General features: G+C 41.6%; 1 protein-coding gene across 1 annotated transcript in view; it reads left to right on the forward strand.

Moving 5' to 3' along the window:
* TSHZ3 (teashirt zinc finger homeobox 3) overlaps positions 1–16,676 on the forward strand; it is a 65,196-nt gene extending 48,520 nt beyond the window's left edge. The window contains exon 2 of the mRNA XM_059857003.1: positions 11,869–16,676. Coding sequence (XP_059712986.1) covers positions 11,869–15,068 — 3,200 coding nt within the window. The 3' untranslated portion in view covers positions 15,069–16,676. The remainder of the gene's footprint in view (positions 1–11,868) is intronic.
* The last annotated feature ends 1,034 nt before the right edge of the window (positions 16,677–17,710 follow it).

Below are 17,710 nucleotides of genomic sequence, written 5' to 3' on the forward strand. Positions count from 1 at the left end.
AAGTCATTGAATTCAACGTGCTTGTTGGATTTTTTTAATCTGTTACTTTTTAATTTTAATACTATTGTTCAGTTATGATCATTTACATCTGACTGACCAAAATTAAACTCTTATGATCCATAAGCATTCATAATTACATACTGCATGTAACATTAATAGTCAATATAATAAACCTTCATCTTTATTGAAGCATCTCTTGTTTCTACAGCAGTTCTTTAATCTATCTCAATAGATTTCTAGTGTACAGCTCATATAGATTTGGTCAGTGACAAGGGTTAGAGTAGTCTTGTAGAACATTTACTTGTAGCTGTGAAAAGCCCACATTCATCAGAGGATTAGGTCGATCAGATTGTACCAGGATCAATGGAAGGACTGTGTGATCCCTCTTAGGCTGTAATGTGTTCACCTTCTTTGGAGAGAATTCACATACACACACATTTCTCTGTCTTAAAGCCATTTATCTCAGAATGTCAAATTGCAATAATTAACCATTATTGATCTTAAATTCAATTAACTTCATTAACACAGGTCATGATGAGGGTGCTGGTAAGGGAAAGGCTCTTGACAAGTGTCTTTTCTTATATGACATTGAATGTTCACAATCATGGCTATAAACTATTCATACTGTGCCACAGGAACATCTTTTAAAAATGACAGGAGTTTGGTTGGTGGCTCTGAAGCGACATTTTAATCCCCTCCCCCTCGTCTCCTAGTTCTCAGGGTTTTCCAGCAAATTTTCTATTCAGGAATCAGTGAACCATTTGTTTCTAGCACATTATCTTAGTGTGGCACTATAGCAAACCCCACCTATTCAAATACCCTTCTGTTCAATAGGTACTGGTAGATAGAGACTCATTTGCAGCAGTGTACATTGGTATAGTTAGAAAATGAGTGAAATGAATATTCAGTGCTTCTTTTTGCTCCACATACAAAAAAAAAAAAAAAAGAAAAAAGAAAAAGCTGGGGCCATCTTGTAGAGGTAATCCTGAGAATCTCTGCTTGTTTCAAGTCCTAAGATTCATATTGCAGTCAATAGTTGTTTTTCTTAAATGAGGGCTGAATAGCAACTGTGAAAGGACACAAAGCTTTGTTGGCCCACACTGAGCTCCTTTCTTAATAGAGGAACTTCATTATAAGCACAAGTTCACAATAGCTGAAATTGTGATTGAAATCATTTGGATTTCTACTATACCATTCATACAGATGTATAGAGTTTATTGTAAGGAGGCACTGCAGCCAAAATAGCTATTGAAGCTACTGTAGAAAGGGCTTCAATGGGAGATGCAAGTCTGCAACAAAATGAAGGATCAGGCCAAAGGTCTTTTGGTACATTCTGAATGTCTTAAGTAGGCATGATTATTTACAAATAAACCACCAAGCAGAATGACTCACTGTAATTTACTGAAGCATTTTAGTTGAAAACTTGATTTTTAAAAATTTTGCAGCGAAGATGGCAGCTCCAGAGATGTGTGTGCATGATTAGTACAGCTAAACACAAATACAGCACCAGATTCTAGTTACTGTAAAGCTTGTAAGATGTGGGCAAATTAGGAGCAACCAAATATGTGGGAAGATTACAGAAAGTAAGGTGCAAGATTTTTTCTTGGTGAAAAAAAAACCTCTAAACGATATCAGAAAACTGAGAAATGTGCATAAAGAGAAATGACAACATCAGTTTTGTTCAGAAACAGATTTCTGTGACAATTAAATGGTCATTTTGTCACTACATTTGCTATTTCCACTCCACTATACAAAGCATTTACTGAGAAGAGGCAGGGCAGAAGCAGAATGGTTTGATTACTGCATTTGAAGAAACTGAAGTTCCCTCACAACATCTGTTTGCTCAGTGAAGGATTATAATAATTACGAGCTATTAGAGCCATATTGAGAACTTCTATGCTCATGGCTGCTTATCCCAGAGTTGGCTGTGAATCTTGTATTAGTTTGTGGAATGCCCTGTGTGCTTTTCAGTGATTAAAAGATGCCACCCAAATGTCTGGTATCCAGCAGAGATTGTGTCACTCTGTATTCTGGTACCAATTCATACAGAGAATTTGGCTTCATCTTGCCAGGATGTTGACTGTGACTTTTAACTAAAAAAGAAAACAACCCCCAAAACAAACATTTTTTTTTTTCTTTGAATGTTCTGGTAAATATTTTTGTCCATTTGAGGAAATAGCAATTCTGTGCTTAGAAAAATTCTACAGAGTCCAAAGAACAATTAGGGTCAAGTGTAACATGAAGCTTTTTTCTCTGCTGCTGAACTGCTGTTTCACTGACTCCCACTGTCATGTGTGCTTGCATGGAGTGGGACTCTCTAGCAAGTCTGTAGTACTTCACACCAAGCAACTGCCTTGGAAACCAAGGAAAAGCCACTTCTGTCTAACTTAAGAGTGGATTACATTTATTCATGTTGAATAATTTATACAGCAAATATAGGTGGGGGTTTTTCCTGTTAGTAATGCGCTTGGTCATTGAATTTATGATGTTTATGTGAAATTTTGCAACTCTGGGGCTGCTCGTGAGCTGATACTTCACCATCCTGTGCTTGTTTCCCTGGTCCCTGGTGGTGTTTCCCCTTTGTGGCTGGGTGGCTGACCCTTGACTACCCCATGGACAGTGAGGAACTTCCTGCTCCTTGGAATGGGGTTAATTTGTCATTTTGGTGCAGTTAGAGGAAAAGCAGCCTTTCCCAGGGAAGGTGGAGGGGTGGGGATGGCAGGAAGAGGAGGGTACTACAGGGATGTTGGTAAAATGGGATCACCAGACCCTGGACTGAATCAAATGGAGGAGCAGTTGAAAATTCCCACTGGGTGCTCCCAGTCTCTGTTGCTCATTTGCCTACTTGGTCTGGTTCTAGTGGTGCTTGTGAAAGGCTGGTTTTATGGTGGCAGGGAGGCCAAGATGGTTTTTTTTCTCCTTTTTCAGCAGGATCAGCCAGGAATCCCAGGCATATGCCCATAGGAGCTGTTCAAATCTCTTCTCCCCCAGAGTGCAAAGGGGAAAGGAGATGGATTCCACAAAATACCATAGCAAGGAAAGTCCTTCTGTCATTGTGACAGTCCATAACCTTTCTCTGCCTTTCCACTGGATTACTGTCAACCCTGCCTTGCTTCTGGTAACAGGTGTGGGCACACACAGTGGAACATCAACAGTTCCCCAGCTGTGGTGCTTTAGGCAGCCAGTTGTATTGTGTGTGTGTGAGATTGCAAATTTAAACCCCTTAAAAATCTGTTATTGGACAGAAAGGCTCTGAACTGAAGGCTCTTGTGAAGTTTCTCATGAGCATGTCATTTCACTCCTGGCTGTACAAGAATGATACCTGAAGAAAGTCTAGAGAAATCAATACAATTTTGTTCATTAAGAGTAACTTGGACCTTGGTTCTCAACCAAGGCTTTTAATGTTTGGATCCCTTCTTGTCAAAAAGCTCTTGTAGAAGGTGGCAGGTGAGCTGTTCAAGCAAGGCAGATTTCAGACTAATCCTTGTGCAACCCTTCCCATAGAAGGGCACACTGCAGTGTGCTGGGATCAGGTGCTCCTCTCCACATCAGGAAACACTGGTGCTGTGTTTCAAGGGTGAGTAATTTGAGCAGGTTTTAGAAAAACCCTGCTAAGTACATTGAATTCAGGGAGTTTAGGCCCCAGGGAGAAATCAAGGCAGGGTGCAGTTTTGGAGGAGGGAAGCATGATCCATCATGTTCCATCTCCAGCACAGAGTGGGTGTCACAGTGTACCTGAGTCCTGCTGTGTGCTGGGAGCAGAGAGCTCTTCACAGGAGAGTTGTGACAATACTTCAGAAACCTTCCCTATTTCCCCCACTGTGGAAGGAAGTTTGCTGGCAGCCTGCAGGTTCAGCATCCCCTGGATCCCAGCAGCTTGGCTGTAACCACAGACTCTGGGTTGTGCTGAGTACCTGCACCTGTGGGCATTTCACTGGGTGAAATAATTGTTTCAGCTGAAAACTGGCAATTATTTTCAATTATACACATATATTGTATTCCCATAAACACACTGTGAGGGAACATAGGAACAGAACAAACTTAAGTCATCTTCCCATGTTTTGTGTAAATAGCTGTGTTATATATATTAACCTACTGGAGTAACAGGCTCCTTCACTTGTCTTCTTCTCTTGCACCTGACAATTAATTTTTTAACTTCTTTCCAGGTTTTCAGCTGTAAACTGTGGATTAGAATGTTTCTTCCACAGGGCTGATGTGAAAAATAAAGCACTCATTGAAGCTCTTGAACACCTCAGTTAAGTGATGCTGTCCAATAGTTCCAAGTTGTTTCTAAGCCATCATTTTATACTAGGGTATACTTTTTTTTCAGGTCTATCTTTAGTGAAGAAGATAATACATAAATGTGAGGTTTTCACTTGGTCATTTAGGAAACATCTAAATAGTGTTTGCTTTCAGAAAAAAGAATGCCTCCCTTATCAGAATTCATAGCAGTTTTGGAATGTTTTCTCTCCTCATTTGTGAGTGGTCTGTATGACACATTTCTTGTGGCTCTGTAAAGCCTAAAGTGAACAGGAGACCTGAGCCCTGTACTTCTTTTAAACTGCACAAAACCCAAGGGGGTTTGGAATACAGTGACATGAGCAAAAGGTGCCTGATGTAAAATTGCTTTTCTCTGTGCTTAGATGGCCCACACTGTAATGACACATAAACTAATTCCTTGTTATCATCTCTTCACTGTGTGTCCTTGTCCGTGTAATTCTCATCTCTTAGCACTTACAGTTGATTTGGCCTCTCTGAAGTCTTTCCAAATGTAATACCAGTCCAGGATGCTGAATCAGAGCAGCTGGCTAGCTTCCTCTGGCCTATTTTGGAGCTCTCTGTGGCAGACAGCTGCAGTATTTTCATGAAGGAACAAACAAAATACACTTCAAAGTTTGTAGTGCCTAATGACAGCCACCCATCCGACTGACATCCTATGTCACGTCCATCCACACCACTTCCCAGTGACTTAATCCTACACTCTCAATGGCATGAAAAGGCTGCAGATTTATCAACATACAAAAAATCCAGCTAAACAAGCATTAATCATGCACATCACATCAAATTAACATGTTCAAAATTAATATTCTTGACCTTGCCAGTGGGCAGAATAATCCGTCTTGCAGTGGGCTCGCGCTCCGGTGCGAGGTACCGGGGACTTGAGCCGACGTGAGAGGGAAGTGCTGACCTCTTCACTTGGAAATAACATTTCTCTCCCATAATAGACAGTCTTGCCTCTATGAAACAGAACCTTTGACCTTTCTAACAGGAATAATGTCCCTGTCAAGGTGCTGGGTAATCAGTATTGCCATGCCCGTTTAGAGACTGTTGTCGTTTGCCACTCTTGTAAACAGGGCAGCCACTCCTGCCTCCCATCCTGACTGCCTAATGAGGAATATGTGAACATCTCTGCCAAGGAGAGAGTCTCAAATACAATTTCAGTTACATGGGAATTAACAGTTAGTCTCAGTATAGAAATAGCTCATGTTGTGGGTGAAATGTTTGCCTTTCTTGCTGTGAGTGGAAGGCCTGTGGAGTGGGAGTTTTCTAACAGACTAATATAACTCTTTTATATGCCTTCATTTGCATTAGGTCTTTGACTGACTCCATCCACCGAGCTGGTTTTCCCTTGCCTCTGCTCATTAGTTTTGTGAATAAGGTTCATTGGCACAGTCAGATCATCTCCATGCTGCTGTTCCTCTGTTGGCTTTCTCTGCACTGGTGTTGGGACTCAGCTGCCTCTAAACTCCAAATGGTCCCACCAAAACTGGGAACTCTGAGTTTTTTTCAAAGATTACTTAAACATTTAAAAAAATATTCTGTTAATTTCTCAGGTGGCTGATTTAAAACAGAATGGGACAAGTATTTAGGAAAGGCTGTGCACTGCCAGCAGCAGGGGCAGTGACAGGAGCCACCTCTGGTGCAGTGCCATGGAATGGGGAGTGAGGGTCAGGGTGCAGAGGGGCTTTCTCTGGCAGAATCCTGCTCACTGCTCCACTTTGTGAACTAATATAATCCTTTTCCCCTCTTTTTTTTTACTGGGAATATAATATTGATCCTGTGAGCACTAAGAGCATTTCTGCTCCTGATCCCATTCTGGTGGGTTTTTTCTTTTTCCAAGTGTGAAATGTAGATGGACTCAGGTTCTTTAAGGATTGAGAAGTTTCTTTTCCCAATGAACTCAAAATTAAATGGTATGGAAGATGACTCTTAGTATTAATTGATGATTTTGAATGATGCATAACAAAGATGATCTAATTTTTTTTTTTGAATAGAGAGCCATTTGGTTCAAGCAAAAATACTTCCAAGAAACTGAGTGGTTTTGATAAACTTTTGTAGCAGAGTGTTTTTCATGTGAGAAGAATATTGGAATGTTTTGTTCCTTTTCAAGCAAACAGCATATACACTAGTTTAAATATACCCCCAGTGAGCTAATTAAAACAAAAGAAAAAACTTTGGCAAGAAAAAAACATAATTAAAACAAGAAATTTCAAAAGTATTGAAATGAAATATTTGGATGAAATATTTGGATACATCCAAGCCAAAATATATGGTTTCAGCAGTGTTTTTCAGGAAATGAGGGAAAAATTGTGCATATAATTGGGTTTTGGAGAACAGTAAAATACACCTTTAGTGCTGTGGTCTTATATTTCCAAAGAGTCTCAAGGAGGTGTGTGTCCAGCCACTCACTGGGGGGGTGTTGCCATGGAGGGGATGGCAAGCCTGGAGAAAAGGAGACTCAGGGCTGCCCCCATCACTCTCACAGCTCCTGAAAGGTTCCTGTGCTCAGCTTGGGCTGGGCTCTGTCTCCAGGAACTGACAGAACCAGAGCACACAGCCTCAGGCTGCACCAAGGGAAATACAGGTTGGATAGCAGAAAAAGTTTTTTACAGAAAGGGTGATGAAGTTCTGGAATGGCTGCCTGGGGAGGTGGTGGAGTCCCCATCCCTGGGTGTGTCTGACAAAGCCTGGATGTGGCACTGGGTGCCAGGGTTCAGTTGAGGTGTTAGGGCTGGGTTGGACTCTTAAAGGTCTCTTCCATCCCAGTGATTCTGTGAATTCTGTGGCAAGCACACAGTGGTTTTGCTGGTCCAGCTGAAGAGCAGCTCTGACAGTCAGGGTGGAGGTGCAGCTGTGGTGCTGGTGAGCCCAGGACACCAGCAGGCACACCTTGGTGAGCCCAGGACACCAGCAGGCACACCTTGGTGAGCCCAGGACAGCAGCAGGCACAGCCTGGTGAGCCCAGGACACCAGCAGGCACACCTTGGTGAGCCCAGGACACCAGCAGGCACAGCCTGGTGAGCCCAGGACACCAGCAGGCACAGCCTGGTGAGCCCAGGACACCAGCAGGCACACCTTGGTGTGAGCCCAGGACAGCAGCAGGCACACCTTGGTGAGCCCAGGACAGCAGCAGGCACACCTTGGTGAGCCCAGGACAGCAGCAGGCACACCTTGGTGTGAGCCCAGGACAGCAGCAGGCACACCTTGGTGAGAGCCCAGGACAGCAGCAGGCACACCTTGGTGAGCCCAGGACACCAGCAGGCACAGCCTGGTGAGCCCAGGACACCAGCAGGCACACCTTGGTGAGCCCAGGACACCAGCAGGCACACCTTGGTGAGCCCAGGACACCAGCAGGCACACCTTGGTGAGCCCAGGACAGCAGCAGGCACACCTTGGTGAGCCCAGGACACCAGCAGGCACACCTTGGTGAGCCCAGGACACCAGCAGGCACACCTTGGTGAGCCCAGGACACCAGCAGGCACAGCCTGGTGAGCCCAGGACACCAGCAGGCACAGCTGCTCTGGCTCCATGGGGGCTTCCTGAGCCTCTGGAGACACTGTGGAGAGGCTGCTGGTGCCTTTGCTCCCGTGCAGCAGATCCCTGGTGCCTGTGCAGAGCCAGGTATATGAGTTTATTACTGTCTATGCAATATGTAGATCATTTTGGACAGTGATGGATCACAGTTTATTTCCACTGGCAAAGAAATGATCCATAGCTCAGTTATGAAGGTAATTCCCTCCTGTGTGGAAATGAATTGCATTATACCACAGCTTACTGTTATATATTGGTATCAAATGTGTTAATTTCATTGTTACCAAGCACTTCAGTTAATAATTACAGCAAATATTAATGAGGGAACTGTCTCTTCTCAGCCTCTCTATGGCTGTACCTGCAAGATGTTTCTGAACCCCTCTGATATCCTCTTCTCTAGAAACTTGAGTGCCACGCCAGGCAACAGCTTTCCACTCTTTGTCAAAGACTGTGTCACAGTGACACCACTGCTCAATTTACAGGCAATTTCCTGTGGGTTATGGTGCCCTGTGAGAGGTAAACTAAACACTTTTTTGAGAACTGTGATTTTTTTGGTCCTTTTTCTCTGGAAAAACAAAACCCAGAACTGCCTAATTTCTTTCATTTCCACTTTTATTAACTTCTGCCACTAGAATTGCCTTTAAAGTTGTTTCTTTTCCCCTCAGACTTTGCTGTTGAGGCATTGAAGAACAGTTTTACAGATGTCCTGCTGTTCTAACATTTATTCTACACTTGAAAAATATCTAAGAGTCTTTTTTTTTGGTTTTTTTTTTTTTTTACATAATAGGGTAATGGCTAAGTAAGGATGAGCTGGTGACAGTGCTTCTTATAAACAGTCTGTCCTCCAGGCAGTGAATCACAGTGGAAAACCCTTTTACCATCTCCTCCTGATTTTATTCTCTCCTTTCACAGCCTCTTTGCTTTTCCTGTAGGTACTTCACCAAATAAGAAATTTCTTTGCTGTGGGCCTCCTTGTCCTTATTTCTGGTGCAGTGAGGCTGTTACCTTCCTCTGTGCTCATACTGACCATTTCTTGCCCCGAGCAAGGTGTGGTGAGGCTGGGACCCTTCCACTAGACCAGGTTCCATCCCTCCTCTCCTCTGTGCAGGGGAAGGAGCAGCAGGAGCCCTTGGAGCTGTCACTTTTTCAAAGTTGCAGATTGCTGGGTTAAATTCCACACTGTCGTTTGTGCCTCATTTCCTGCATTTCTGGATCAAAGACTGATGTCACAAGTTGGCTTCACAACTTGAGCTCAGGAAGGGGAACAGCTATAGAGGAGGCAGCTCCTGGTTAACACGCAAATATGCTTGATAGTTGGTGAAAAGGGCAAAGAAAGCATGAAAGGTAAATAGATTTACATTTAAATGAGCCGCATGCTGGAGGTTTTCCCTAATGTAAAAGTCACTCTCTAAAAAAGCTGTGAATGTGACAAGTCTTTCAGTTCAAACAAAATTCATAAGACTTCAGCAGTAAGAGAAATAAAACTGTAAAGAATAACACACTAATTAGGGAGTTGGTTCTGTGCCCTCTGGTTGTGTTGGTGAGCAGTGGGTCCAAGGAGGGCTTTCCATGGTGTGCAGGGATGGAGCCCTTGGGTTTGGAATGGGATGTGCTGGTGGGGATGGGTGGCACACACTCAGACAGGTGCTCAGCAGCCAGAGAAAACTGCAGACAGGTACACCCAGAGAGCCTTGGAGTGGCACCCCAGCCTGCAGGTGTCAGTGAGGTCTCTTGAAGGCAGGTGGTGTGGTGAGAACTTTGGGTCTTCTTTACTTTGTGAAAAGGAAATTATTATGCAGTTTCAAATCAGAGACAAAGAAACAGGAGTTGTAAAAGAAAATCTGTTTCCACAAGGGGGGAATAGGAAAAGGGTATTATCTTTGCTTCCAAATCAGACGTTTCATGCCATGATTCCTTCATTCCATCCTTCCTTATTCAGTTGGATTTGGTGTGGTTGAGAGAGAGGCAGTTAACAATCAGTTGTCTGCACATTATCAGTAGCTATCCAACATTTTCAGCTTCAGAGAGTAATTTGAACTACTTTGGTCTCCTGTGCTAAAGTTCTGAAAATCCACCTTTTTCAATTCTGTGTATTGGTTTTGATACAAGTTTTTGCAGGACAGAGCTGAACCTTATTTCAAGTTGCTGCTGGGACTTTGATATACATAAAGTAATAATACTTTTTTTTTCAAAATATTTTGAAAAAGCATAAAATAGAGCAAAACAGCACAGCTCTATTTCATGAGAGTGGTATACTTGCTTCCAAAGTCTGATTTTTGTACCAGCACCTTTGAAGCATTGTATGATAAAATTTTTTAACATAATTCTTTCAAACTCTGTGCTCACAAATTTCAAAAACAGGACCCTTGCTGCTTGAATTTTCTGCATTGAAATTATCTGAACTGAAATAATCGATCATTATTATGTGTTGCTCTTATGTGATATGTTTGTGCTTTCAAAGGTTTAACTTGTGTTCTGAGGATCACATTATAACTTTATATGCTTGGAGGAAGATTTGCTACCGTTCATCCATGTGAAAGAACAGTAGTGAATATTTTGTATTACCTAACTGAACGAAGAAATACTCCATGTGAAACTAAAAGCCTGATTTCATTGTCACTTTAACAGTTGTTTTGTCTCTTGTGGTTTTCTGATAACATTTAAACATATTTTCCCTGAAAGAAGTTTGCAAGGTTTAATACTCTGTGTGTGATACCTATTTTAGTGTTCTCCATTTTTCAGTCTGTTGGTTAAAGTAGGGCTTTTTGGGGTGTAAACTGTTATTTTCTCTGCACTGTTGCCTGAAGAAACAAGCTATAGGTTGTTCAAGATACAAATACCCTACATTTTCCAGATGTGTTGCAGAGAAGGTCAAATGTCAGGTGTCTTTAACCACAGAGTGTACTGAAAATGTGACTTTTTTCAGTTTATAATTATCTTTGTGAGAGATTTGAAATTCCACTGAAGAGAGTCATATTCTATTTTTGCTTTCCTGCAAATTAATGCATTATATAGAAATAGATAACTTTGATTAGTTAATGATTCCTTTCTTTAACGTTTCCATAATTTTCTTGCATAAAGGAAAAACTTAGGTAGACTTAGCATATGTAAAACAGAAGCACCATGGAAAAAAAAAGGAATTGTTTACTGTCAGTTGCCAACTGTCCTATTCAAGAGGAGTATCTTAGATTTACATCACCAGTTGCATTTCTTGAGGGGAAAAAAAGACAGGATCCCTGTTGGGTGTCCGTGTAGCTTATGCTGAGTAAATATTGACAAAGTAGTCTAAAGAGCAAACACTTTGACATTTGTAAGGTCCACTGGAAGGTCTTGTATATATTTATACAGCAAGAATGAGTGCAGCATACCAATTCCATTGAACTAGCTCCTGACATAATTCTGCATGGGCTTTCTTGTTGAAGAAGTTGTGTTAAAATGGGAATGGGACATTTGTTACACCCATAAAGAATATCCTCAAATTGCCTTGAATGAGTTGTTTCCAAAGGTTGCATCACTTCCATTTAACCATCTCTTCTAAAATGTGACATGACTAATAATGATAACTTAAAAAAAATCCCATTTTTAAAATTTATTTTAACTGGCAATTTTTTTACTTTGTAGAAATTCTTAATGTTTGTTGTGCTCTATATTTATTAAAGATTGAGTCTCAAAACTGTAATGAGCAAAAAATGCTTGCTTAATTTAAATTGTGAATCTGTCTGTTAAGAAATGCATTAGGGGTAGGAGAAGCATAAGACATATTAATTGACAGACAGGAACTGCTGTCTCTGAGGTTGATACAAGTAATTTATTACTTTAGAAATGAATGCCACCTCCAGAATGTGCTTCATTAATTTCAAATTTAGTTTTAATTTCAAGCTGTTGCCCCTTGAGAAGAATAAGGTGGCAAATTATGTTTGAAGAGCAGATTTTTTTTCTTGCTCTGAAGAAACACTAAATTTTAACTGTTTAATTTTACAAATAAGTACACTTCTTTGGCTAAAGCAAAAGTATGATGAGCAGACACTAACTTGTATTTTCTTCTCTTCATAATAGCCTATGTTTCAGACGAACTAAAAGCAGCAGCGCTGGTGGAAGAAGATGTGGAACCTGATGAAAATGCAGTTGATGGGGAGCCTTCAGCAAAATATGCATGTCCAGAAAAAGACTTCAATAAGAACTGCCAAAGCTACCAAAACTCTCCAGCAGCTGAGTTCTCTAGCCATGAAATGGACAGTGAGTCCCACATCAGTGAGACGAGTGACCGCATGGCAGACTTTGAGAGCAGCTCCATTAAAAATGAGGAAGAGAGCAAGGAGGTTTCCATACCACTGGAAGACTCCACGGTGTCTGATAGTTTAGAACAAATGAAGGCCGTGTATAATAACTTCCTCTCCAATTCCTACTGGTCCAATCTCAATCTGAACCTTCACCAGCCAATTTCAGAAAAAAACAACGGTAGCAGCAGCAGTAGCAGCAGCAGCAGCAGCAGTTGTGGAAGTGGCAGCTTTGACTGGCACCAGACTGCCATGGCCAAAACACTGCAGCAAGTTTCTCAGAGCAGAATTCTGCCAGAGCCCAGCCTTTTCAGCACAGTCCAGCTGTACAGACAGAGCAGTAAACTCTATGGCTCCATATTCACTGGAGCCAGTAAATTCCGCTGTAAAGACTGCAGTGCTGCCTACGATACTTTAGTAGAATTAACAGTGCACATGAATGAAACAGGACATTATCGAGATGACAACCATGAAACAGATAACAATAACCCCAAAAGATGGTCCAAACCTCGCAAACGTTCCTTGCTTGAAATGGAAGGGAAAGAGGATGCCCAGAAAGTGCTAAAGTGTATGTACTGTGGTCACTCATTTGAATCTCTTCAGGATTTGAGTGTTCATATGATCAAAACAAAACACTACCAAAAAGTGCCTCTGAAGGAACCTGTTACACCTGTAGCAGCAAAAATTATCCCAGCTACTAGAAAGAAAGCATCACTGGAGCTTGAGCTTCCAAGTTCTCCAGACTCCACGGCTGGGACTCCAAAAGCCACAATCTCGGATAGTACCGATGCACTTCAGAAGAACTCCAATCCCTACATCACGCCAAATAACCGCTACGGTCACCAGAACGGGGCCAGCTACGCCTGGCACTTTGAGGCGAGGAAATCTCAAATTCTGAAGTGCATGGAGTGTGGAAGTTCACATGACACCCTGCAGGAGCTCACGGCTCACATGATGGTGACGGGACATTTTATTAAAGTCACTAACTCTGCCATGAAAAAAGGGAAACCAATTATAGAAGCCCCAGCCACACCGACAATAACGTCCTTAGTAGATGAGAAGGTCCAGTCTGTGCCACTAGCTGCCACCACCTTTACATCTCCTTCCAACACACCTTCTAGTGTTTCCCCTAAATTAAATGTTGAGATTAAAAAAGAAGTAGATAAGGAAAGAGTCATTGCTGATGACAAAATGAAAGACAAAGAGAAGTCAAGCGAAGATGAGGAGAAGTATGATATCTCCTCAAAATACCATTACTTGACTGAAAATGACCTAGAAGAGAGCCCTAAGGGGGGATTAGATATATTGAAGTCTTTAGAAAACACGGTTACATCAGCTATAAACAAAGCCCAGAATGGCACACCGAGCTGGGGTGGCTACCCCAGCATTCATGCTGCCTACCAGCTGCCTAATATGATGAAGCTGTCATTGGGCTCATCTGGGAAGAGCACGCCCTTAAAACCTATGTTTGGAAACAATGAACTAGTGTCACCAACTAAAAACCAGCCCTTAGTGTCTCCACCCAGCAGTCAGACCTCGCCTGTGCCAAAAACAAACTTTCATGCCATGGAGGAGTTGGTAAAGAAGGTCACTGAGAAGGTGGCTAAAGTGGAGGAGAAGATGAAGGAGCCCGAAGGAAAGCTCTCTCCACTGAAGCGTGCGACACCTTCGCCGTGCAGCAGTGAAGTCAGTGAACCCCTTAAGATGGAGCCCCACAGTGATGGTGGCTTTAAAAGCCAGGAGAACAGCCCAGTTCCTCAGAGAGATGGTTGCAAAGACAGTCCAACTGTAGAACCTGTGGAAAACGGGAAAGAGCCTGTGAAATCCATTGTAGGTTCTTTAAGTAGCAGCACAGCCATCATCACTGACCACCCTCCTGAACAGCCATTTGTAAATCCATTAAGCGCACTACAATCTGTCATGAACATTCACCTTGGCAAGGCAGCAAAGCCATCTTTGCCCGCTCTGGATCCAATGAGCATGCTTTTTAAAATGAGCAACAGTTTGGCAGAAAAGGCTGCAGTGGCCACCCCACCTCTACAGTCCAAAAAATCAGACCACTTAGACCGTTATTTTTATCATGTCAACAATGACCAACCCATAGATTTGACGAAAGGCAAGAGTGACAAAAGCTGCTCTTTGGGTTCAGCGCTTTTGTCATCCACATCTACATCTTCTGCATCTTCTTCATCTACAGTGACAACAGCAAAGACATCTGCAGTCGTGTCATTCATGTCAAACTCGCCGCTACGCGAGAATGCCTTGTCAGATATATCTGATATGCTGAAGAACCTGACAGAAAGTCACACATCAAAATCTTCCACACCTTCCAGCATATCTGAGAAATCTGACATTGATGGTACCACAATAGAGGAACCAGAAGAGAGTACACCAGCTCAGAAAAGGAAGGGACGTCAGTCTAACTGGAACCCTCAGCACTTGCTCATATTGCAGGCCCAGTTTGCAGCCAGCTTACGGCAGACTTCAGAGGGGAAATACATCATGTCAGACTTGAGCCCTCAAGAAAGAATGCACATTTCCAGGTTTACGGGACTCTCAATGACCACAATTAGCCACTGGCTGGCCAATGTGAAATACCAGCTCCGAAGGACGGGGGGAACTAAGTTCCTTAAAAATTTGGACACTGGGCACCCGGTGTTCTTTTGTAATGACTGTGCTTCACAGATCAGAACTCCTTCAACTTATATCAGTCATCTTGAATCGCATCTGGGTTTCAGGTTAAGAGACTTGTCCAAACTGTCCAGTGAACAGATTAACAATCAGATAGCACAAGCAAAGTCACCGTCTGAAAAACTGGTGACGTCCTCTCCAGAGGAAGATATCGGAACTTCTTATCAGTGCAAACTTTGTAACAGGACTTTTGCAAGCAAGCATGCTGTTAAACTTCATCTTAGTAAAACACATGGGAAGTCACCAGAGGACCATCTTCTGTATGTTTCGGAGTTAGAGAAGCAGTAGCATTTGCTTTTGATTAAAATAACTGTAATTTGCTTTGAGGAAAACTGTCAAAGACGCCTTAAAGCTACTGTTTCGTTCTTGGCACATGTTCTTATTTTAACTCCAGAGTCGCTCTGGGCTGAACTGTTTTGTATAACTGTACAGTGTTTAAATAGAGGTGCATAATCAGCTGTTGTTACTGGTAAAATATGAAGGTTAAAATGCAGTGGTAAGTGTTTGGAACTTTGTGTAAATTGGATTTAGTTGCTGTGCATCCCTCTGATGCATCAAGCTGCATGCATTAACAGACAGTTTAATTAAGCATTTATAACTAATTCTGGTGCACTTTTTCATGTGACCTAAGTGTGCTGGTATTTCTCACCCTATAATCTTTAGCCCTCTGAGTACTTTGAAGCACTTTTGCATTAATTTGGTAAAAAATGTAAGGATAGGCTTTTTTTTTAGACCCTTACTAGCTTAGTTCTGATTACTAATATGAACCTCCATTTATGCAGAGGTGTCTCACACCTTGAAATTTAAAAATATAATTTTCACATTGAAACATAGATGTATATATTGTATAGATTTCAAAATCTCTTATCGAAAATGTGATTGTGGTTAATGCCATTTTCTTTTTTTTCAGCATTTTTAGCAGCAGCGGGGTTTGTACCTGATAAGACCCAGGTATAAACTGTACCTATATATAGTGTATATTTCATTTCTTTTTTTAGATCTAATGGTTTTTCCTTTAACAATCAAACATTGTAAATTATGTGATAAAAGATACCACAGATAACATTTATAAAGTATTCAGAAACATTATTCTTAAAGCAAAGTATGTTTTGCTTTGTTTTGCTATACAGTACATCTATATTAAGAGAGGTTCATGTTTAAATTATACATATTTATTAGTGTTGCAATCATTTGTTTGGTTTTTTTTTTTTTTTGCTTTTGTTTTTGGTTTCTTTTTTTTTTTTTTAATTGTCTGAAGAAACAGAAGCCACGGACTGCATTCCTGGCATACATTCTAACTGTTTTGCACAACGTGACTTTTAAAGGTATTTATTAGTAAAAAAATAAAAACAAAATAAAAAGAGAAAATTCAAAATAAACTCAGTGCTCAAAGGGTTAAATCTATTTGAAAAACTTGTACTGTATTTCCTAAACATTGATAAAGCCTTTAAAATGTTTGTACTGTAATACTTTGCTTAAAAAGTTATGAGGCATTCTGTGATATAACCTCTTTTACTTATTTATAAGCGCTCTTGGTTGTTATTTCCTATTGTAGAATGCCTTTTTATTTCAATTGGTAACTTTCTGTTTTGTTCTGCCTAATTATTCTCCCAAGATTCCATACTGCAGCTTTATCTTTAGGCATATGAAAGGTAACCCGTGGTTACCAGCACACTAAGTGATTCTGTTCGTCTCCATTTTTGGCAGTTAATTTGCAGAAGTAACTGACAGCTGACACCATATGAGAATCTATGTATAAAATATTGGCATGTAAACAGCACAGACACTGTAATGCACTCTGTGCCCTGTTTTGTTGTTGACAATGAAGCACCATTATATGACTCTTCATATAACCTTTTTTTCTACAGCAGCATTAAAATTGTCTTTTTGCTATAATTTTGTGTTGCGTTCACAATTATGTCTGAAATGTGCTACGACTAACGAGCACATTAAAATTAAATTGTATGCTATCTGTTTATGACTGAAGCTTGAGTAGGTTTCTTCATCTGCCAGGTGCTGGCAGTCAAAAGCTGCACATAAATCACTGGAGTTTTAGTGAACTTTAGCATTTAAAGAGCAGGGTAGCACTTATTCAAAGGCTGCATTAACAGAGTTTTTTCCCCCCAGAAGAGATAAATGAGCGTTATAACTCCCTTTTAAGCATCAGGTAAGGCTGGCTGTGGAGAGGGGGGTTAGCAGCAGTGCATGGCAGAGCTAATAGGTGTTTTGCTGTGAGCTCACACCCAGGCAGGCACCGCTGCTCACCCTCCTGAGTGCACTGAGCAGAGTCTGCACCCGAGGGTGTTCCACAGCCCAGAGAATCCCTTTCCACCTCCCCAGCATTTCCAAATGACAGGAGAAGGAACCTGAGACCAGTGACTCCAACTTTGTGGTTTTGAAGTGAGTCCTCTTCTGGCCCTGCCTCCTGCAGGTAGAGAGGGGGAGAGGAGTTGAATAAACACAGCCAAAGAAAAGCAAACAATCTGGAGCGTTTATATGATAATGACAGACTTCTGCTGGTGTTGACAGGTCATCCCATCATAACCTTTGAAAACAGTTTGCATCCCCAAACACCTATATTGCTATGCATGTAAGTGATGCCTTTTGCCAGTCAGGTGAATTCTGAGTCCAGAGGTGGTTACAGGGGAACCAAATCCACCTTTGCAGCATTTCAGCATCCTGAGTGAGAACTGCCATCCCAATGCCAATTGTTCAGTTCCCTTTCTTATTTCAAAAAGTCCACTGTCTTCCAGTAAGCAAGTAATTGAATCTTTGGTTCTCTTTGCCTTTCTGTCTCTTTCCATTTTTCCATCTTTCTCTGTAATGTTAAAGGCCAGTACCACATCTCAAAAATGTGTTGGAATGTTCTGTTCATTCTACAGCAAATGCTGCTGAGTGGCCCAAGTGAATGGGATCAGGGCTTTGGGGTT

Source organism: Haemorhous mexicanus, chromosome 12 (assembly GCF_027477595.1).
Source record: "Haemorhous mexicanus isolate bHaeMex1 chromosome 12, bHaeMex1.pri, whole genome shotgun sequence".
Lineage (NCBI taxonomy): Eukaryota > Metazoa > Chordata > Aves > Passeriformes > Fringillidae > Haemorhous > Haemorhous mexicanus.